The 16,915-nt window shown below is 41.8% G+C and overlaps 1 protein-coding gene across 3 annotated transcripts in view; it reads left to right on the top strand.

Annotated features, from left to right (window-relative positions):
• The window catches only part of UBE4B (ubiquitination factor E4B), a 164,718-nt gene that overhangs the window by 44,730 nt on the left and 103,073 nt on the right, over window positions 1-16,915 (top strand). For all 3 annotated transcript variants that reach the window (XM_071217794.1, XM_071217793.1, XM_058304453.1), the window contains one exon: window positions 2,874-3,060. In XM_071217794.1, coding sequence (XP_071073895.1) covers window positions 3,027-3,060 — 34 coding nt within the window. In that variant the 5' untranslated portion in view covers window positions 2,874-3,026. The remainder of the gene's footprint in view (window positions 1-2,873; window positions 3,061-16,915) is intronic.

Below are 16,915 nucleotides of genomic sequence, written 5' to 3'. Positions count from 1 at the left end.
CAGATTTCCTAACTGATCCTCAGGTTATTTCACTCCACTAAACCACATTTATTATCCTACCATAAATGTAACCACACTGGGATTGATAGTCCATCTGTCCTCATTCCATGTATGTCCTCACTTCTTTACCTTGTCAGGGTGGACTCCGTGGACCATCATTTAATCACCCCTTTGCATGTACCTTCAACTCCCTTGCCCCTCTCTGCTTCTAATGTATACTTGCTTTTCCTTGTTAAATCCAACTGCCTCTCTACTCTGTATCTGCACTTAATGATGCTATTTGTGGCTAGAGAAGAATATACAACCATGTTCATTGGTCTCACTGGTTTCATTTTTATTTCATGACCACCAGTCCCAAGTGGTCATAAGCTTTCTTAGTGCTGCCCAACATTTCTACTCTATTTTCTTACCACATTTATTTTCTCAAGTGTTCTAGGTGACTACTTTATACCTCTCTTCTGTCTTTAAATTCCTAACACCTCTTCCCACCCTCTTGCAGCTTATCATCTTGCCTCCTTTTTCCCTGAGAAAATAAAGGCAGCCAGAAGAAAATGTCTACAAGCTCCCACCAGCACCTCTTTCCACCTTTTTCCATTCCTACTCACTTTCTCTGTCTTCTTTCCTGTTACTGGGTGTGGACTGTGTACTTCTGCCCAAGGCCAGGCCTCCACAGGTGAAAACATCCGGTCCCCTCCTACCTACTCAGCGACCTTGCTCTAGTGCTTGTTCCTTCTCTCTTCTGCATCACAAAAGGTGATGCAGTGGTGCTGTACCCTCTCTCAACTTTAAAGACAATCAGCGGAGTGGGCGGAGTGCCGTAGTTGAATGCCTGTTTGACATGTACATAGCAGGTTCAATCCCCAGTATCCCCTAAAAACCAACAACAAGAAAAAACCTCTCTTTATCCCTCTTTGCCCCGCCTGCTTCCTTCCTCCCAAGTTATCTACCCTTTTATATAACAGAAAAAAAGTCCTCAGAAGTCTCTATTTCCTTTCTCTACTTCTTTTCTTCCTTTTCTTTCTTCAACCCACTTCAGTCAAGCTTTCACCCCCCCCACACCACCCCCAAATTCCATCAGAATAGCTTTTGTTAAGGTCTTCGACTACATCCTCATTGCCAAATCCAATGGTCAATTTTCAACCTTCAAATTCATCATCTTTAACAACATTGACACAGTTAATGTTGAAATTATCTGATTGGTTTCTAGGAAGCCGCTCTCACTTCTCCTGGAGAACTAGTCCTAGAGGCCTCCTGACATTTCTTTCTCCATCTCCTTTATTGTTTTCCCCTCATCTCCCCAAGTCTGTTGGTGCATAGTAGGGCTCTGTCCTCAGCCTTCTTAATCTCTGTTACAGTGCCCTCATCCTCTCTCATGACTTTAAATGCCACCTAGAGGCTGACAACTCTCCAGTTGTCATCCTAACCTCTGTCTTGCACATCAGATTGTATATTAATATCTATTTGACAACTCCATCTGCATGTTTAATAGGATACGTCTAAAAGAATTTTGATCCCCCCCATCCCATTCTTCTTATCGTTTTCTTCATCTCAGTGTGTGGGTCCAAAACCTTGGTGTCATGTTGGCTCCTCTACATCCAATCCATGTTCTTGTCTGAAATTGATAAAAGGAACAGATTTTCTGCAGTGTTAGAATGAGAGTCTTAGTTCAAATGAGGTCTGTCCCAGTTAGCATTTGCTGTCATTTAATTTTTTTCACCTTATTTGCAGTGAAAAGAGTGTGACCAGCTTAGTTAGTTTGCTTTTTCACGCCTACTTAGAACCAGAAACCTCATCAGGAATGTTTTGTATCCTCACTGCTTGGGACAGAGCAAATGGTTAATGAGAGTTTATTGGCCAGTTTTGAATAAAAGGTGAGGAAACATTTCTGTAGTCCATTGGGATTTAGTGGTACCTTTTTGGAATCACTTAATGATTCTGGAATATTCTAAGGAAGAAGTGGCAGATTATATTTTTTATTGCAACTGAGAAAAACCTAATTGTTTTGGTACTGGGAGTGACGTTTAAATTTGTATCTTTGGATATTTAAAATATCACCTTTTAAAAATGATTAAGTTGGGAAGTGGATGTGGCTCAACTGATAAGAGTGTCTGTCTGCCATATGGAGGGTCCACGGTTTGATCCCCAGGGCCTCCTGACCATGTGGTAAGCTGGCCCATGCATAGTGCTGACATGTGCAAGGAGTGCCGTGTCATGCAGGGGCACCCCTGCATAGGGGTGCCCCGCACGCAAGGTGTACGCTCCACAAGGAGAGCCGCCCCGCGTGTAAAAAGCGCAGCCTGCCCAGAAGTGGCACTGCACACATGGAGAGCTGACGCAGCAAGATGACGCAACAAAAAGAAGACGCATATTCCGAGTGCTGCTGGATAATGCAAGCGGATGCAGAAGAACACACAGTGAATGGACACAGAGCAGACAACAGGGGGAAGGGGAGAGAAATAAATAAAATAAATCTTAAAAAAAAAAAAGACAAAGTTTTGTAGTTTTGTTAAATAAAAAGGGAGTGGGTGTAGCTTAGTGGTTGAGTACCTCCTTCCCTATACCTCCTAAAAAACAAACAAACAAGCTTTAGTGTGAGTAGAAGTACAGTAAGCTTTTTGTACATTCACAGTATCCATCAAGAAAGTGAGATAAATGAAGGTAGTAAGGGGATTAAGATACTGTTTTTAAGAATGAGGTGGCAGCTTGTTGGGATACTAGTATGCTGGGGCATAGAGCTCTTAAGCTCTTGATTTATGGGATGCTTTTCTTTGAGCTCTGGACGGTTATTGATAACACCAGTGGTATTATTTTCAGCCAGAATTGTGTTTCCACTGTTGAGTTACAGAATGCTCTTTCTCCTCTGCTTGTTGTAGATTCGAAGGAGGCGCCTTGCACGACTTGCTGGTGGACAGACGTCCCAACCGACCACCCCGCTCACCTCTCCCCAGAGGGAGAACCCTCCAGGACCTCCTCTAGCAGCATCAGCCCCAGGCCCCTCCCAGAGTCTTGGTCTCAATGTCCACAACATGACCCCAGCTACCTCCCCAATAGGTGCATCAGGTAAGCTAGCTTCATGCCTCGAAAACATCTGTAATGCTACCTAACTTGCTCATAAACCTATGGTTGTGATATGGCCATAACAAGTTAAAATGAAGTAGACCTCGACTTTTTAAAATGCTTCAAGCAGTTGTTTAAAGAGTAAGAGCATTGTAGTATGATTTGTTATTGTCTAGTCATTGGATGATGGCTCGTCAAAATGGTTTTTCTTTCCAAAAATTTTATCTTTTTTTTCCAAACAGGGACAAGTCTTATCTCTGATGGCAAGGTGATTAAGACCGAATTTGGTTCTGCTGATTTTATGAGTTTGGTTGATGTTTTTATCTTAAAATAAAATAATTGGAAAATGCAAGGTTGAAATAATAGTCAAAATCACAAGCCTCTTAGGGACTTCTTTTTCTTCATTCTACATTGGCACAGCACTTTTTCTCTAAATTTTAGAGTATGAAACTTCACCTGATGTAATGTTTTATGATGCCCTCTGGACAGTGGTTTAGGTTTATTTCTTCATTGTTGATATCCAGGACTATCTTTGTTGATAAATGATGCTATTGGGAAGTGGATTTGGCTCAACGGGTAGAGCGTCTGCCTACCACAAAGGAGGTCCAGGGTTCAAACCCAGGGCCTCCTGACCTGTGTGATGAGCTGGCTCACATGCAGTGCTGATGTATGCAAGGAGTGCCATGCCACACAGGGGTGTCCCCCACGAAGGGTAGCCCCACGCACAAGGATTGTACCCTGTAAGTAGAGCCGCCCAGCACGAAAAAAGTGCAGCCTGCCCAGGAATGGTGCCGCACACACAGAGTGCTGACACAGCAAGATGACACAACAAAAAGAGACAGATTCCTGGGGCCGCTGACAAGAATACAAGCAGACACAGGAGAATACACAGCGAATGGACACAGAGAACAGACAACTGGCAGGGGGGAGAAGGGGAGAGAAATAAATAAAAAATAAATTTAAAAAAAGATGATATTGACTCATACTATATATTTACAATATCCTATTTCTAAGTGAACTTTTCTATTAAACATAATAATAGCACTTTAGGCTCTAGTTATGAAAAAGCAGGTTCTAAAAGATGTACATTAGTCATCATATCTAATAATTGAATAAATGCTTGTTAGTTCTGCTGTTATTTAATGCACTCTCCTTAGTTAGCCTTCTAAATAATCTTTCTTCTTGATCTAGGATTGTTTGTCAGTATTTGCAGAGCTTTTCTTATTGTAAGTCTCATTTATTAGGCATCAGTGTAGATTCTTCCCCATGTAAATGTACACACTTATATATAATTCTGTTAATCATAAGAGAAAGAGGCAAAGTAGTAAACCTTGCGTTTGCACAAAGTATCTCCTCTGTACATTTCCTTGGAGAACCTCTGGTTTCTTCTGGTGTCATTGAAGGGTTCAGGATTCCAAATGTGGTTTGTTTGTTTTTTTAAAGATTTATTTATTTATTCATTTCTCTCCCCTTTCCCCCACCCCCCACCCCGGTTGTCTGTTCTCTGTGTCTTTTCATTGCGTCTTCTTCTTTGTCTGCTTCTGTTGTTGTCAGCGGCAGGGGAATCTGTGTTTCTTTTATTTTATTTTTTTTGATTTTTTTTTATTCTTTTTTTTTTTTTAAATATCTGTGTTTCTTTTTGTTGTGTCATCTTGTTGTGTCAGCTATCTGTGTGTGCAGCGCCATTCCTGGGCAGGCTGCACTTTCTTTCGCGCTGGGCGGCTCTCCTTATGGGGCGCACTCCCCTACGCGGGGGACACCCCTGCGTGGCACGGCACTCCTTGCGCGCATCAGCACTGCGCATGGGCCAGCTCCACACGGGTCAAGGAGGCCCGGGGTTTGAACCATGGACCTCCCATGTGGTAGACGGACGCCCTAACCACTGGGGCCAAGTCCGCTCCCCAAATGCGTTTTTACCTCTTTCTTGGAGATGGTGTTAACAGCAGCCGGTGCTTGCTTACCATGATCAGGCCACACCTTGAATGCTAGAAGTTATCCTGGGACTGCTAAAGGGATAGGGAGGGGCCTTAGAACCTCATTGCATCGGCAGAGGTCGAGCAGAAGCCCCAGCCCTCTGCACGCCCCTGGCAGACTCTTCAACGTGCTCAGCCTCAGCACCATTAAACCTTGGGACCATCAGGAACAATTTCCTCTTGCCCTTTATCCCTGCTGAAGTCAGCCGCCGGGCCTCCCAGGTCCTCATCCCTCGTCCCCCAGGCTCTAATCTCTACCCGGTTTGGTACATGTAATTTTCTGAGCTCACTTCTTCATTCCCCATCTGTAATCCTCATGGTCAGTTGTCACCAAAATCCTACTCTGTGAATGTCCCTTCCCCCTGGTGCTCTCACTGAATCCAATCTCCTCCCCTGTATTCTCTCTGCTCTGGGAGATGGGGTAGGTATCCTCCTTTGTTCCTCATTTTTCTTCTAGACTATTCTTCCTCCTCCCTGAGAACACCTGCCTTTGAAGCTTATGTCACCAGACTCTTCTACCTACTGCCTTTCCTTGTTGCAGCCGTCCTCTGATCCTCTGTCACTGTCTCTCTCTCTCCAACATCATGTTCTAATTCATGATGGCTTCAGTGTCCACGTAGATGATCCTTCCAGGACACATGCTTAGCTTCTTGACCTTTCCTCCTTCAGTGACCTTGTCTTCTGCCCAACCTCAGCCACTCCCTGCTATGGTCATTCCCTAAAATTTTCAGTCTCAGTGACTTTCTAACCCTTACCTTCAGCTTTCTAGTTCACCCCCCTCTAATGTCTAAATCCAGCAATCCTTCAGGCCTCCTGGGGCTGCAACCCATTGATTCTGTCACCTTTATAATTTCTTCACCTGCGCTGGCCCCTCCTGTCTCCCATGTCCTTACAAACCAGCTTTCTCTGCCTAAATTCCATAGTGTCACTCTCTTTTCTCCCTCTCACTTTGTTTTATTCACTTGGTTAAACCATGATCCTGATTAAATCCCATTCCCCACCATGTCTCTGTCTTGTGCAGATGAGCAACGCTAGAGGAAAATTAAGACACATGCTACCTGTCTAGTTTAAAATTCATGATCACAAAATCAAGTGAATCCTTAATACTGGCAGGCAATTATACCATAGTTTTCTGTATCCTCTCCCACTCAACTAGGAAACTATTTGATACCTTTGCTTTGCCTGACATCTGTAGCACCTCATTCCCCAAGCAAGTTCTCAGCTGATGGCCCGGCTTCCTACTTCATTGAGAAAACAGATGCAAGCAGAAGAGAACCTCCACGAGCTCCCAGCATCTCATCCATCTAATAGCCTGCTCGTGTGCCCAGTTCTTGTTATGCATCACCTAATCCTGCCCCTGTCTTAGGCCACCTTAGATCCCATCTCGTCTTAGCTACAGAGAAGTATAGCTCCAGCAGTGCCCTGTTCTCTGCTGCTTCACCAGATTTTCCACCTCAACTGGATTTTTTCTTTATTTTTTGCTGCATCTACACATGCTGTTATTTCTCCCATCATGGGAAGAGAAAAACAAGGAAAAGGAATTCTCTTTATCTCATTTCCTTGCAAGCTTCCTCCCCACATCTTTGCATCCCTTTACAGTAAAACTTCTGAAATGAGTCACCTGTTTTCTCCATGTCCTTTTCTGTCCTTGCACCTTCTGTTTAATCTACTCCATTCAGGCTTCAGTCGAGGCCTCCCTTAGTCTCCTCTGAGTCACCATCAGTCTCGTTTGGCAGGACATTCCCCCTCTCCTCATGGAAACACTTTCTTTTTTTTGGCTTCCAGAAACCACCCTCTCCTGGTTTTCATCCTGTCTCTACCTGTTCCTTCTTAGTTCTTTGTATGCTTCCTCTTCATTTCCCTGACTTCTGAATGTGAGGGCACCAGGCCTCAACATTTAACCTTTTGTCCTCACCATCTGTGTTTATTCTCTTAATTGATCTCATCTGGTTTCCTGGCTTTAATTACTGTTTCTAATCTGATGATTCCTAAATTTATGTCTCCAGCTTAGATCTGTTCCTTAAACCTCAGACTCATACACTGAACAGCCTACTTGACATTCCCACTTGGAGGTCTAATAAGCATCTCACAGTTAACATGTCTAAAATTGAGCTCCGGGTGTTTCCCTACATCTCAGGAAATGGCAGCTCATTTTTTTCTACTTGCTTAACCCTACAACATTATCTCTTTTCTTTTCTCCTACTCTAGTTCAGGGGCCAGCAAACCTTTTCTGTAAAGGCCAGATAGTGACTATTTTCAGCTTTGCAGGTGGTACATTGTGTGCTGCAATTATTCATCTCTGCCATTGTAATAGAAAAGCAACTATAGATAGTATGTAATTTAATGACCATAAAACATAATTTACCAAATAGGTAATGGGCCCGATTTGGCCCGGGGGTTGTAGTTTGCGCGCCTCTGTTATAGATCCATCAGCAAAATATAACCAGAATCTGCCCTCTTTTCAGAGCCTCCGCTGCTCTACCCAGGCTCAGGGTCCCACTGCTTCTTGCTGGGTTATTGGAGTGACCTCCTAACTGGTCTCCTCATGCCTCACTTCAGTTCAGTCTATTCTCCAGGTAGATCTAGAGGGTTCCTGCCGAAACATGAGTACAAATGGAACATTGTAGAACAGCAACACAATTTTTCACAGCTGGCTCCTTATATTGCTATCCTAAGCTAACAAAAAGACTTAGGCAACTGCCTAAATGGCTTGTTCTTGGCACTTCATGTCAATGCTATGAAGTCCTGATTATAAGTCTCTCATAATCAGTATTATCAATAAATAGGTTGATAAATTCGGTAGATAAATTAGGCAAGCTTTTGGCAGGTTGGATAAACAAACTTTCACGAATTAATAAATAGACGAGAAAAACCAAACCAAAACAAAACACCCGTCCTCTTCAAAGTTAGCTCACGTCAGTCCTCTGTTCACAGCTCTCTGTTGGCTCCCACCTCACTCAGAATGCGAGGCAGAGTCCTCCCCTGGGCCGGGGCTGCATGCGCTGTGGCCCCATTGTGTCTGACCTCCTCTGTACTGTTCCTCTCCTCACTCACTCTGCTCCAGTCACTCCGGCTTTCCTTGCTGACCTTAGAATGTTCCAGGCATGATCCTAATTTGGGACCTTTATACTTACTGTTTCTTTGCTTAGAATCCTCATGCCCTAGAGATCTGCATGGCTTATTTGCTCAACTCTTTAGGTCTTTATTCAAATGTCACTTCCTTGATAAGACTTTGGCCTGTTTAAATCACATAGCAACTCCTATATCCGACATAGGTACTTTTTCTTCATAGCTCTTATCAGTCAACATAGCATATATATTACCTCTACAATCGGGCTTTTTCTGCCTCCCCTACTAGAGCGTAATCTCCATGGGGGCAATAAATGTCCATATTGTTCATGGCTGTATCCCTAGTGTCTGGTTCATGGTAGGCCTGTCTAAATAGCTGTTGAATTAATAAATGAACTACATGAGGAGGTGGCCAAAAAATATGGGCATATATATCTTAAAGAAAAGAAATTTCAAGAGGATGTGCTAACTGTCCAAAAAAATGTGAGAACTTACCATGAGGAAGGTGCTTATTTTCCGTGGACCTAGAAGGTTAAGTTTCTTTTGGTTGCAAGTACTTAAAGTAGGTATTGGGAAGCTGCAGGGAGTCCCTCAGGTTGCTTCTCCCAGTTGTCTTCCCAGCTTCTTTCAGCTACCTGATTCATTTCCTCCATGTCTCTGCAGACTGACTTCTTTTCCTTCTTCTGTCTAGAAAAAGATCCACTTGACCTCTGCTCACTTCTGCATGTCCATGTTAGTCAATCCACCCAAAGAGAGACTGCTTTTGAGGTCACATTCCTGTGGAAGGGACTGCTTTCCCCAGCTGGGGCAGATGGCAGTGGTAAACCAATGAACTGAGCCAGGAGGACAGTGCCATGTCTACAAAGATGGCCACTCCTGCACTAACTTTTGCCATGTACCTGGGAGGGGAGCCGGGAAAGGGTGGGGGGGAGAATCATATATTAATTGAGCATTACTCTAAGCAATCTCTAGGACATTAGGGGTTTTGGAGATGAGGCTTAAGCACTGGAAGGATGAGCATTCAGAAGACCTTTAACGTATGTTCCTATCCTGGGACACTGATTCTTGGATCTCTTTTCTATCTCCTCTTTTTCAGTGCACACACATATGTGATATGATGCGCATATATTCATATATTGAATTCTTTTATATTTAATTATAAGGATCAGTATTTAAAATAATAGACATTCAGAAACTTTCAAAAGAAATCCTGCCCACAGCTAACATCATACACAATGGTGAAAACCTAACAACTCTCCCCCTAAAATCAGAAACAAGATAAGCATGCCAGCTATCACCACGGTTACTCAGCATTGTACTGAAAGTATTAACCAGCTCAGTTAGACAAGAAAAAGAAGTATAAGGCATCCATATTAGGAAGGAAGAAGTAAAACTATGCCTGTTTGCAGATGACATATTCCTATATATAGAAAATCCAGAAGAATCTACAAGACAACTATTAGAGCTAATAAATGAATTCAACAAAGTGGCAGGGTACAAGATCAATATACAAAAATTGGTGATGTTTCTATATACCACCAGTGAACAATCCAAAAATGAAACCAAGGAAGCAATACCATTTACAATATCAACTAAAGGAATAAGTTATCTAGGAATAAATCTAACCAAGGATATAAAAAAACTTGTACACAGAAGACTACAAATCATTACTGAAGGAAGTTAAGACCTAAATAAATATTCTGTGCTTATGGATTTGGAAAACTTAATATTGTTGTTGATACTACCGAAAATAATCTAGGACTTAAAACACAATCCCAAACAAAATTCCAGCAGTCATCTTTACAGAAATGGAAAAGCTAATTACTGAATTCATATGAAAGGGCAAGAGACCCCAAATAACCAAGAGCATCTTGATAAACAGTAAAAATTGGAGGACTCCTACTTCATGATTTCAAAACTTATTACAAAGCTGCAGCAATCAAAGCAATGTGATACTGGCATAAGAATAAGCATATAGGCCAGTGGAATAGAATTGAGGATAGTTGATTTTTGACAAGGGAGTCAAATCTACTCACTGGGAGAAAACAGTCTCTTCAACAAGTGGTGCTGGGACTACTGGATTTCTACATGCAAAAGAATGAAGTTGGACCCTTACTTTATATCATATACAAAAATTAACTCAAAAGGAATCAACATCCTTGATACAGGAGCTAAAACCATAAAAATCCTAGAGGAAAAGATAGGGAAATGTCCGTAGGACCTTGTATTAATACAGTCAATGGATTCTTAGACATTACACCAGAAGCACAAGTAGCAAAAGAAAAAAGCAAATAAACTGGACTGCATCAACATGAAAAACTTTTATGCATCTAAGAACACTATCAAGAAAGTGAAAAGACAAGCAATGGAATGGGAGAAAGTATTTAGAAACTATATATCTGACAAGGGTTTAATATCCAGAAAACATAAAGAACTCTTACAACAACAAAAAAATAAACAGTCCATTTTAAAAATGGGCAGAGGAGTTGAAAAGACATTTTTCCAAAGAAGATATACAAATGAGCAGTAAGCACATGAACATATGCCAACGTCATTAGCTATTAGGGAAATATAAATCAAAAGCACCAGGACCCTAAGTGCACTTAAGGCAAATATAAGCAAATATAAACTTAGATGAATAAGCAAAGAGAATTGTCAAAATGCACATCATCCACACACACAAACACAAAGAAACAAACAAAACAAAACAAAAAAAACCCAAAATCTATGAGATTCCACCTCACACCCATAATGATAGAATGGGTTTTAAAAATGAAAAATAACAAGTGCTGAGGAGGATGTGGAGAAATCGGAACCCTCAAACATTGTTGATGGTATTGTAAAATGGTGCAGCTGCTATGGAAAATAGTTTGGCGGTTCCTCAAAGAGTTAAACAGAATTACCACATGAATTGGTAATCCCACTCACAGGTACCCAAAAGATTTGAAAGCAGACTCTGACAGATGTACTCCAGTGTTCATAATGTCGTTATTCACAATAGCCAAAGATGGCATACTGATTGAAATAAGTCAGACAAAGGGACAGATACTGTATGATTCCACTTACATGAAATAGCTAGAATACAGACATACCTTGGAGATAGTGTGGGTTTGGTTCCAGACTACTACAATAAAGCGAGTTACATGAATTTTTTGGTTTCCCAATGCATATAAAAGTTATGTTTATACTATACTGCAGTCTATTAAGTGTACAATAGCATTATGTCTAAAAGAGCAGTGCATATACTTTAATTAAAAATACATTATTGCTAAAATACACTAACCATCATCTGAACTTTCAGTGGGTCATAATCTGTTCGCTGGTGGATGGTCTTGCCTGGTGTTGATGGCTGCTGACTTATAAGGGCGGTGGTTGCTGAGGTTGGGCTGGCTGTGGCAATTTCTTAAAATAAGATGATGTTTGCCACATTGATTGACTCTTTCTTTCATGAAAGATTTCTCTGTAAAACTCATTAGCACTCAGTATTGTTTGATAGCATTTTCCCCTTCAAAATTGGAATCTAAAACCCTGTCACTGTTTTATCAACTAAGTGTATGTAATATTCTAAATCCTTTGTTGTCATTTCAGCTGTGTTCACAGCATCTTCACCAGGAGTAGGTTCAATCTCAGGAAACTACTATTTTTGCTCATCCACAAGAAGCAAGACCTCATCCTTTAAAGGTTTATCATGAGATCGCAGAAATTCAGCCCCATCCTCAGGCTCCACTTGTAATTCTAGTTCTCTTGCTATTTCTACCACATCTGCAGTTATTTCCTCCACTGAAGTCTCAAACCCCTCAAAGTCATCCATAAGGGTTAGAATCAACGTCTTCTAAACTCTTGTTAATGTTGATATTTTGTACCTCCTCTCATGAATTGTGAATTTTCTTAATGGCACCCAGAATGGTGAATCCTTTCCAGAAGGTTTTGAATTGACTTTGCCCAGATCCATCAGAGAAATCACTATCTATGGCAGCTCTAGCTTTACGAAATGTACTTCTTACATAATAAGACTTGAAAGTCAGAATGACTTCTTGATCCACGTGCTGCAGAATGGATACTGTGTTAGAAGGCATCAACCTCATTGAATATCTCCATCAGAGCTCTTCAATTGCCAGGTGCATTGTCAATGAGCAGTAATTTTTTTTTTTTTTTTTTTTGAGGTATCGGACTGGGGATTGAACCCAGGACCTTGTATGTGGGAAGCTGGTGCTCAACCATTGAGCCACATTGGCTTCCCTGAATTGGCCCTTTCGTTTGTGTTCTTGTTGTTTGCTTTTGTTCTTTTCAGGAGGCACCTGGGGCCTCCTATGTGGGAGGTCAACTGCTTAAGCCACGTCAACTCCCTGAGCAGTAATATTTTGAAAGGCATCTTTTTTTCTGAGCAATACTTGTCTGAACAGTGGTGAGCTCAAAACGATTTGTAAAAAATGCAATGCCTGTGAAGTGCAGTGAAGTAAGGCACAGCGAAATAAGGTATGCCTGTATGCAAAATCATAAAGACAGAGAGTTAGAATGCTATGGCAAATGTGGCAGAAGGTTAAAATTGGTGGATCCAGGTATGGGAGAAGGGGAGTATGTTGGAATTCTCTATGCGGGTTTTATATTATTTTTGCAGTTGTCCTGTAAGTTTGAAAATATTTCAAAACAAAAAGTTATAGGAAAAAAAAAAAAAAAGAAATCCTGGACTACCCCACTGAGCTGGTCTGGACCACTTGTGAGGCACAACTGTTCCTTTCTTCATCTCTGGTTTAAGGCCTCATCTGAAAGCCTGCACAGTGACCTTGACCCCTTTCTCCTAGGTCCCGATTCTGACCCTGAGCTCTGGTGCCTTACCTCTGCAATAGCGATGGCAAGAAAGGGCCAGAAAGATAAACTAGGGGAAAACATCCTTTTTGCCCAAGGTTTAGAGCACTGACTAATGAAATCACTTGTGACCTGGTATAGCTCTAGGTGGTTTTCCATCCTGGATCCCACTGGTTCTTCTTGCTTTCTTGCTTGCTTTTTGCTTACTTGCTTGCTGGCTTGCTTTTCTTATTTATTTATTTTTTGAGGTACTGAGGCCAGGGATTGAATCCGGGCCTTCATATGTGGGAAGCTCAGGGCGCTCAACCCCTGAGCCACATCGGCTTCTCTGAGTTGGTTTTTTCATTTGCTCGCTTTTTTTTTAGGAGGCACCAGGAACCCAACCTGGGACCTCCAATGTGGAAAGCAGGTGCTCAACTGCTTGAGCCTCATCTGCTTCCTGGCTCTTCTTTCTTATGATGTTAAAAAGAACTTCCCAAAAAGAAGGCATCCCCTGACCTGTCTTAGTTGTCCTGTAGGTGGTATGTACTTCCAAGAGGGCTTTGAGACTCAAAAGGGAGCAGATTGTCCAGCAAGAAACCAGAAAGGCCTGCGGAGAGCCCTGCATGCAGCTGTGATGGACTTGAACCCCCTCCTCTTCACAGGGAAAGCTCACCCCTGGCTGTCTAGGCAGGCTAGGCAGTGACATCCTTCTCTCTCTCTCTCGCAGTGATAGTGAAGGGTTTAATCACTTAATGCAATGGTATAAGCAAGGTGTGAACCCAGAGAAAAAATGCCAGATCCCCCTTGTTCTTTTTTTAATTTTTTTTATTAAAGCAGTTGTAAATTTACAGAAAAATCATGCAGAAAGTACAGAGTTCCCATATACCCTCACCGTCCACCATTTTCTCTATTAACATTTTGCATTAATGTGGTACCTTTGTTAAAATTGATGAAACCGTAGTGTAATAACTATACTATTAACTATAGTACATGGTTTACGTTAGCATTCACGCTTTGCATTGTACAGGACATCCTTCTCTCTTACCTTTATCTCACCCTCCCCCTGCCCCCACCTCTAGGGATTACAAGATGAAGTCTGTGTACCCAAAATACTAGCATTTCACCATTTCTCTTGCTTTCATCACTGATTTCCCTTCCCCTTACCCCCCCCCCCCCCCCCAAATAATAATGTGACAACAGAGCCCTTTCTTCCATGAAAGGAAACAGCCTGGGTAGAACAGACAGTCCTCAGGCTGCTCTTGCTAAAGCAGGCTTGGGAGACCTGTAACCATGGTGGTCTTATGTCTAAGGAGCCCTGGGCTTGCTGTTTCCATTGTATTCTTCTCGTATATGATTTGAGGGCTCAATTGCAAACTTCTGCATTAGTCTTTAATATGGACTTTTATCAAGAGTTTGCAAAGTAGAGGGGGGCTGTGGGAACATGTTGACTGACATGTCCTAACCGCTCAATAAATGTTAGCTTTGTTAGATTTGCCATTCTTTCAGCTGCTTGGTATGTTGGATTGATTTTTTATCCAATATATTCTCCTAGTTTCCTATAATCCGTAAAATTTGATCATCCTGATCATTCAAATTGTTGATAACAGCTGTTGAATGTAGGAGGGCCATAGGCAAAGCTCAAAGCACAGGACCAAAGCACAATGCAAATGACATTCTCTAGATCAGGTTGCAGGTGCAGATGTCCCCAGGGGGTGAGAAGTGGGGTTTAGGGAGTATAAAAACAAATAATAAACTGGAGGGTACAAAGTTCAATCTGTAAAAATTCAGGTTTAATTTTTTAAGAGAAGTGTTGGCCAAACAAAATGGGTCAGTGGAGTTTAGCCGGATTGTCCTCATTTAGATTGTACTGACTCAGGGTCCTAGAATGTTCTTTCAATTCATATACTTTCATCTAGTTTATGTTTCTCATCTTGTCCAAAAGATGTTACAAGAGACTCTTTCAATTTTGCCGAAATCCTGATATGCATACCCATCCCATGAGCCTGGCCTCCCAGCTAGTAATTGTGTCTTTTTCAAAAAGTGAAATAAGTTCCAATTGGCCAGCTTCTACTGATCACTCTTAACTTTCTCAAATTCCCAGATTTCATCTTTTTAATACTTGTTCAGAATCAGTATTAAGCTCAGAGGTCTGTAATTTTCAGGATATACCTTCTTTCTCTTCCTGAAAATCATATCTTCATTTCTCATCTCCATCTCCTAATCCTCTTCTATTCTCTAGGACTTTGAAGAGATCACTGCAATTTGCCCTCCTCCTTCACAAGGATTCCCAATAATGCTGTTTACTTTTTTCTGCAGGATTTGTCATAGTGTGAAACACTTTGTTTGGTTGCTTGTTCCTTATCTCTGTCCCATCCGCCCCCCACCTGAACACTAGGTTAGGGCAGGGACCTCGTCAGTGTTGTTCATCACATTACTACTTCATGTGTAGCACTCTGTACATGTACATAGCAGGAGTGCTGTAAATGCCAGTGGTTAAATGACTCAGTGAATGACATATCTTTTGTTAGAAGCAAAATAAGAATTCGGGTGCACCCTCCTTTGCTAGTGTCTCCACGACCAGCAGGCTTTGCTTTCGCTGGTACTCTGAACAGAATTTTGGAAACCCCTAAGCCTATTCATTTTGTTCTAAAATTAAAAAATAAATTATGAAATATTTCAGACATCCAGAAGGGTATAAAGGATATGGCAAGTAATGCCTGAGAACCTTCCCTGCTAGAATCCCTGGCTTTCCACACCCCTAACTACAGGTCACTGCTGCTCTGAATTTCCTGTTTGCCATTCCCAAACATTTCTTGATTATTTTACTACATTGTTAAATAGCATTGCTTTAACCTGTCTTTCAACTTTATATATAGCCAAAACTTTCCTTGAAAATTATTACTACTTTTCCCCAGTCATTGATTATGTTGCCTTTATTTATTTATTTTTTTTCAAAGATTTATTTTTATTTATTTTAATTCCCCTCCCCTCCCCGGTTGTCTGTTTTCTGTGTCTTTTTGCTGCGTCTTGTTTCTTTGTCCGCCTCTGTTGTCGTCAGCGGCACGGGAAGTGTGGGCGGCGCCATTCCTCGGCAGGCTGCTCCCTCCTTCGCACTGGGCGGCTCTCCTTATGGGTGCACTCCTTGCGCGTGGGGCTCCCCTACGCGGGGGACACCCCTGTGTGGCAGGGCACTCCTTGCGCGCATCAGCGCTGCGCATGGGCGCTGCGCATGGGCCAGCTCTACACGGGTCAAGGAGGCCCGGGGCTTGAACCGCGGACCTCCCATGTGGTAGACAGACGCCCTAACCACTGGGCCAAAGTCCGTTTCCCTTATGTTGCCTTTATATTTAATTCATCCAACATTTATTTAGGGCTTACCATGGGTCCAACATGATGCTAGGTCATGGGAATGCAAATATGAGTTAGGCTTATTTCTTTCTTCAACGAGCTTCTTTCTGGTTGAGGAGAAAATGTTCTTTCATTTCCTTTAAAAAATTTGTGCTCATTAGATTCCTGGGGTACAGACTGGTTTTCTTAGTTCCTTCTCCTACCTTTTTCCTTTGAATTATTTTGCGATCCGAAGCATATTTCTTTAGAACTTTTTTCTGTTTTCTTTATAATTTCTTAATCCTCTTCGATGATTTTCTTTTACAGGCTTGCTTTGAAAGTGTGCTTCATGTCTTCCCTCTGTTCTCTTTGATGTTTACCCAGCAACATATTTTGTTATATCCAAACGTATTTCGGATATAACCCCCTAAAGCTGTAGCCTTCCTGGGCCTCCTGACCTCTTCAAAGATGTGTTCTTTCCCACATCTTATCTTTTTGCAATCAGTTTCATCTTGACGGGGTTCTTAGGTCTAATGGAACAGGTCCTCTCGTTGCTTTTTCTACCCTTTATGACAGTTCTTAACCATTGTAGTTTTGTGGATGCCTTTAGTTGACTTCCCCGAATAGAGTTTTAAAGGCATATAATAAAATACACACTTACAAAGGTAATCAATTATATTAAAATGCTGTTACCATAATAT

The sequence above is a fragment of the Dasypus novemcinctus genome, chromosome 9 (genome assembly GCF_030445035.2).
Source record: "Dasypus novemcinctus isolate mDasNov1 chromosome 9, mDasNov1.1.hap2, whole genome shotgun sequence".
NCBI lineage: Eukaryota > Metazoa > Chordata > Mammalia > Cingulata > Dasypodidae > Dasypus > Dasypus novemcinctus.
This window is presented reverse-complemented; position numbering and strand designations above follow the sequence as displayed.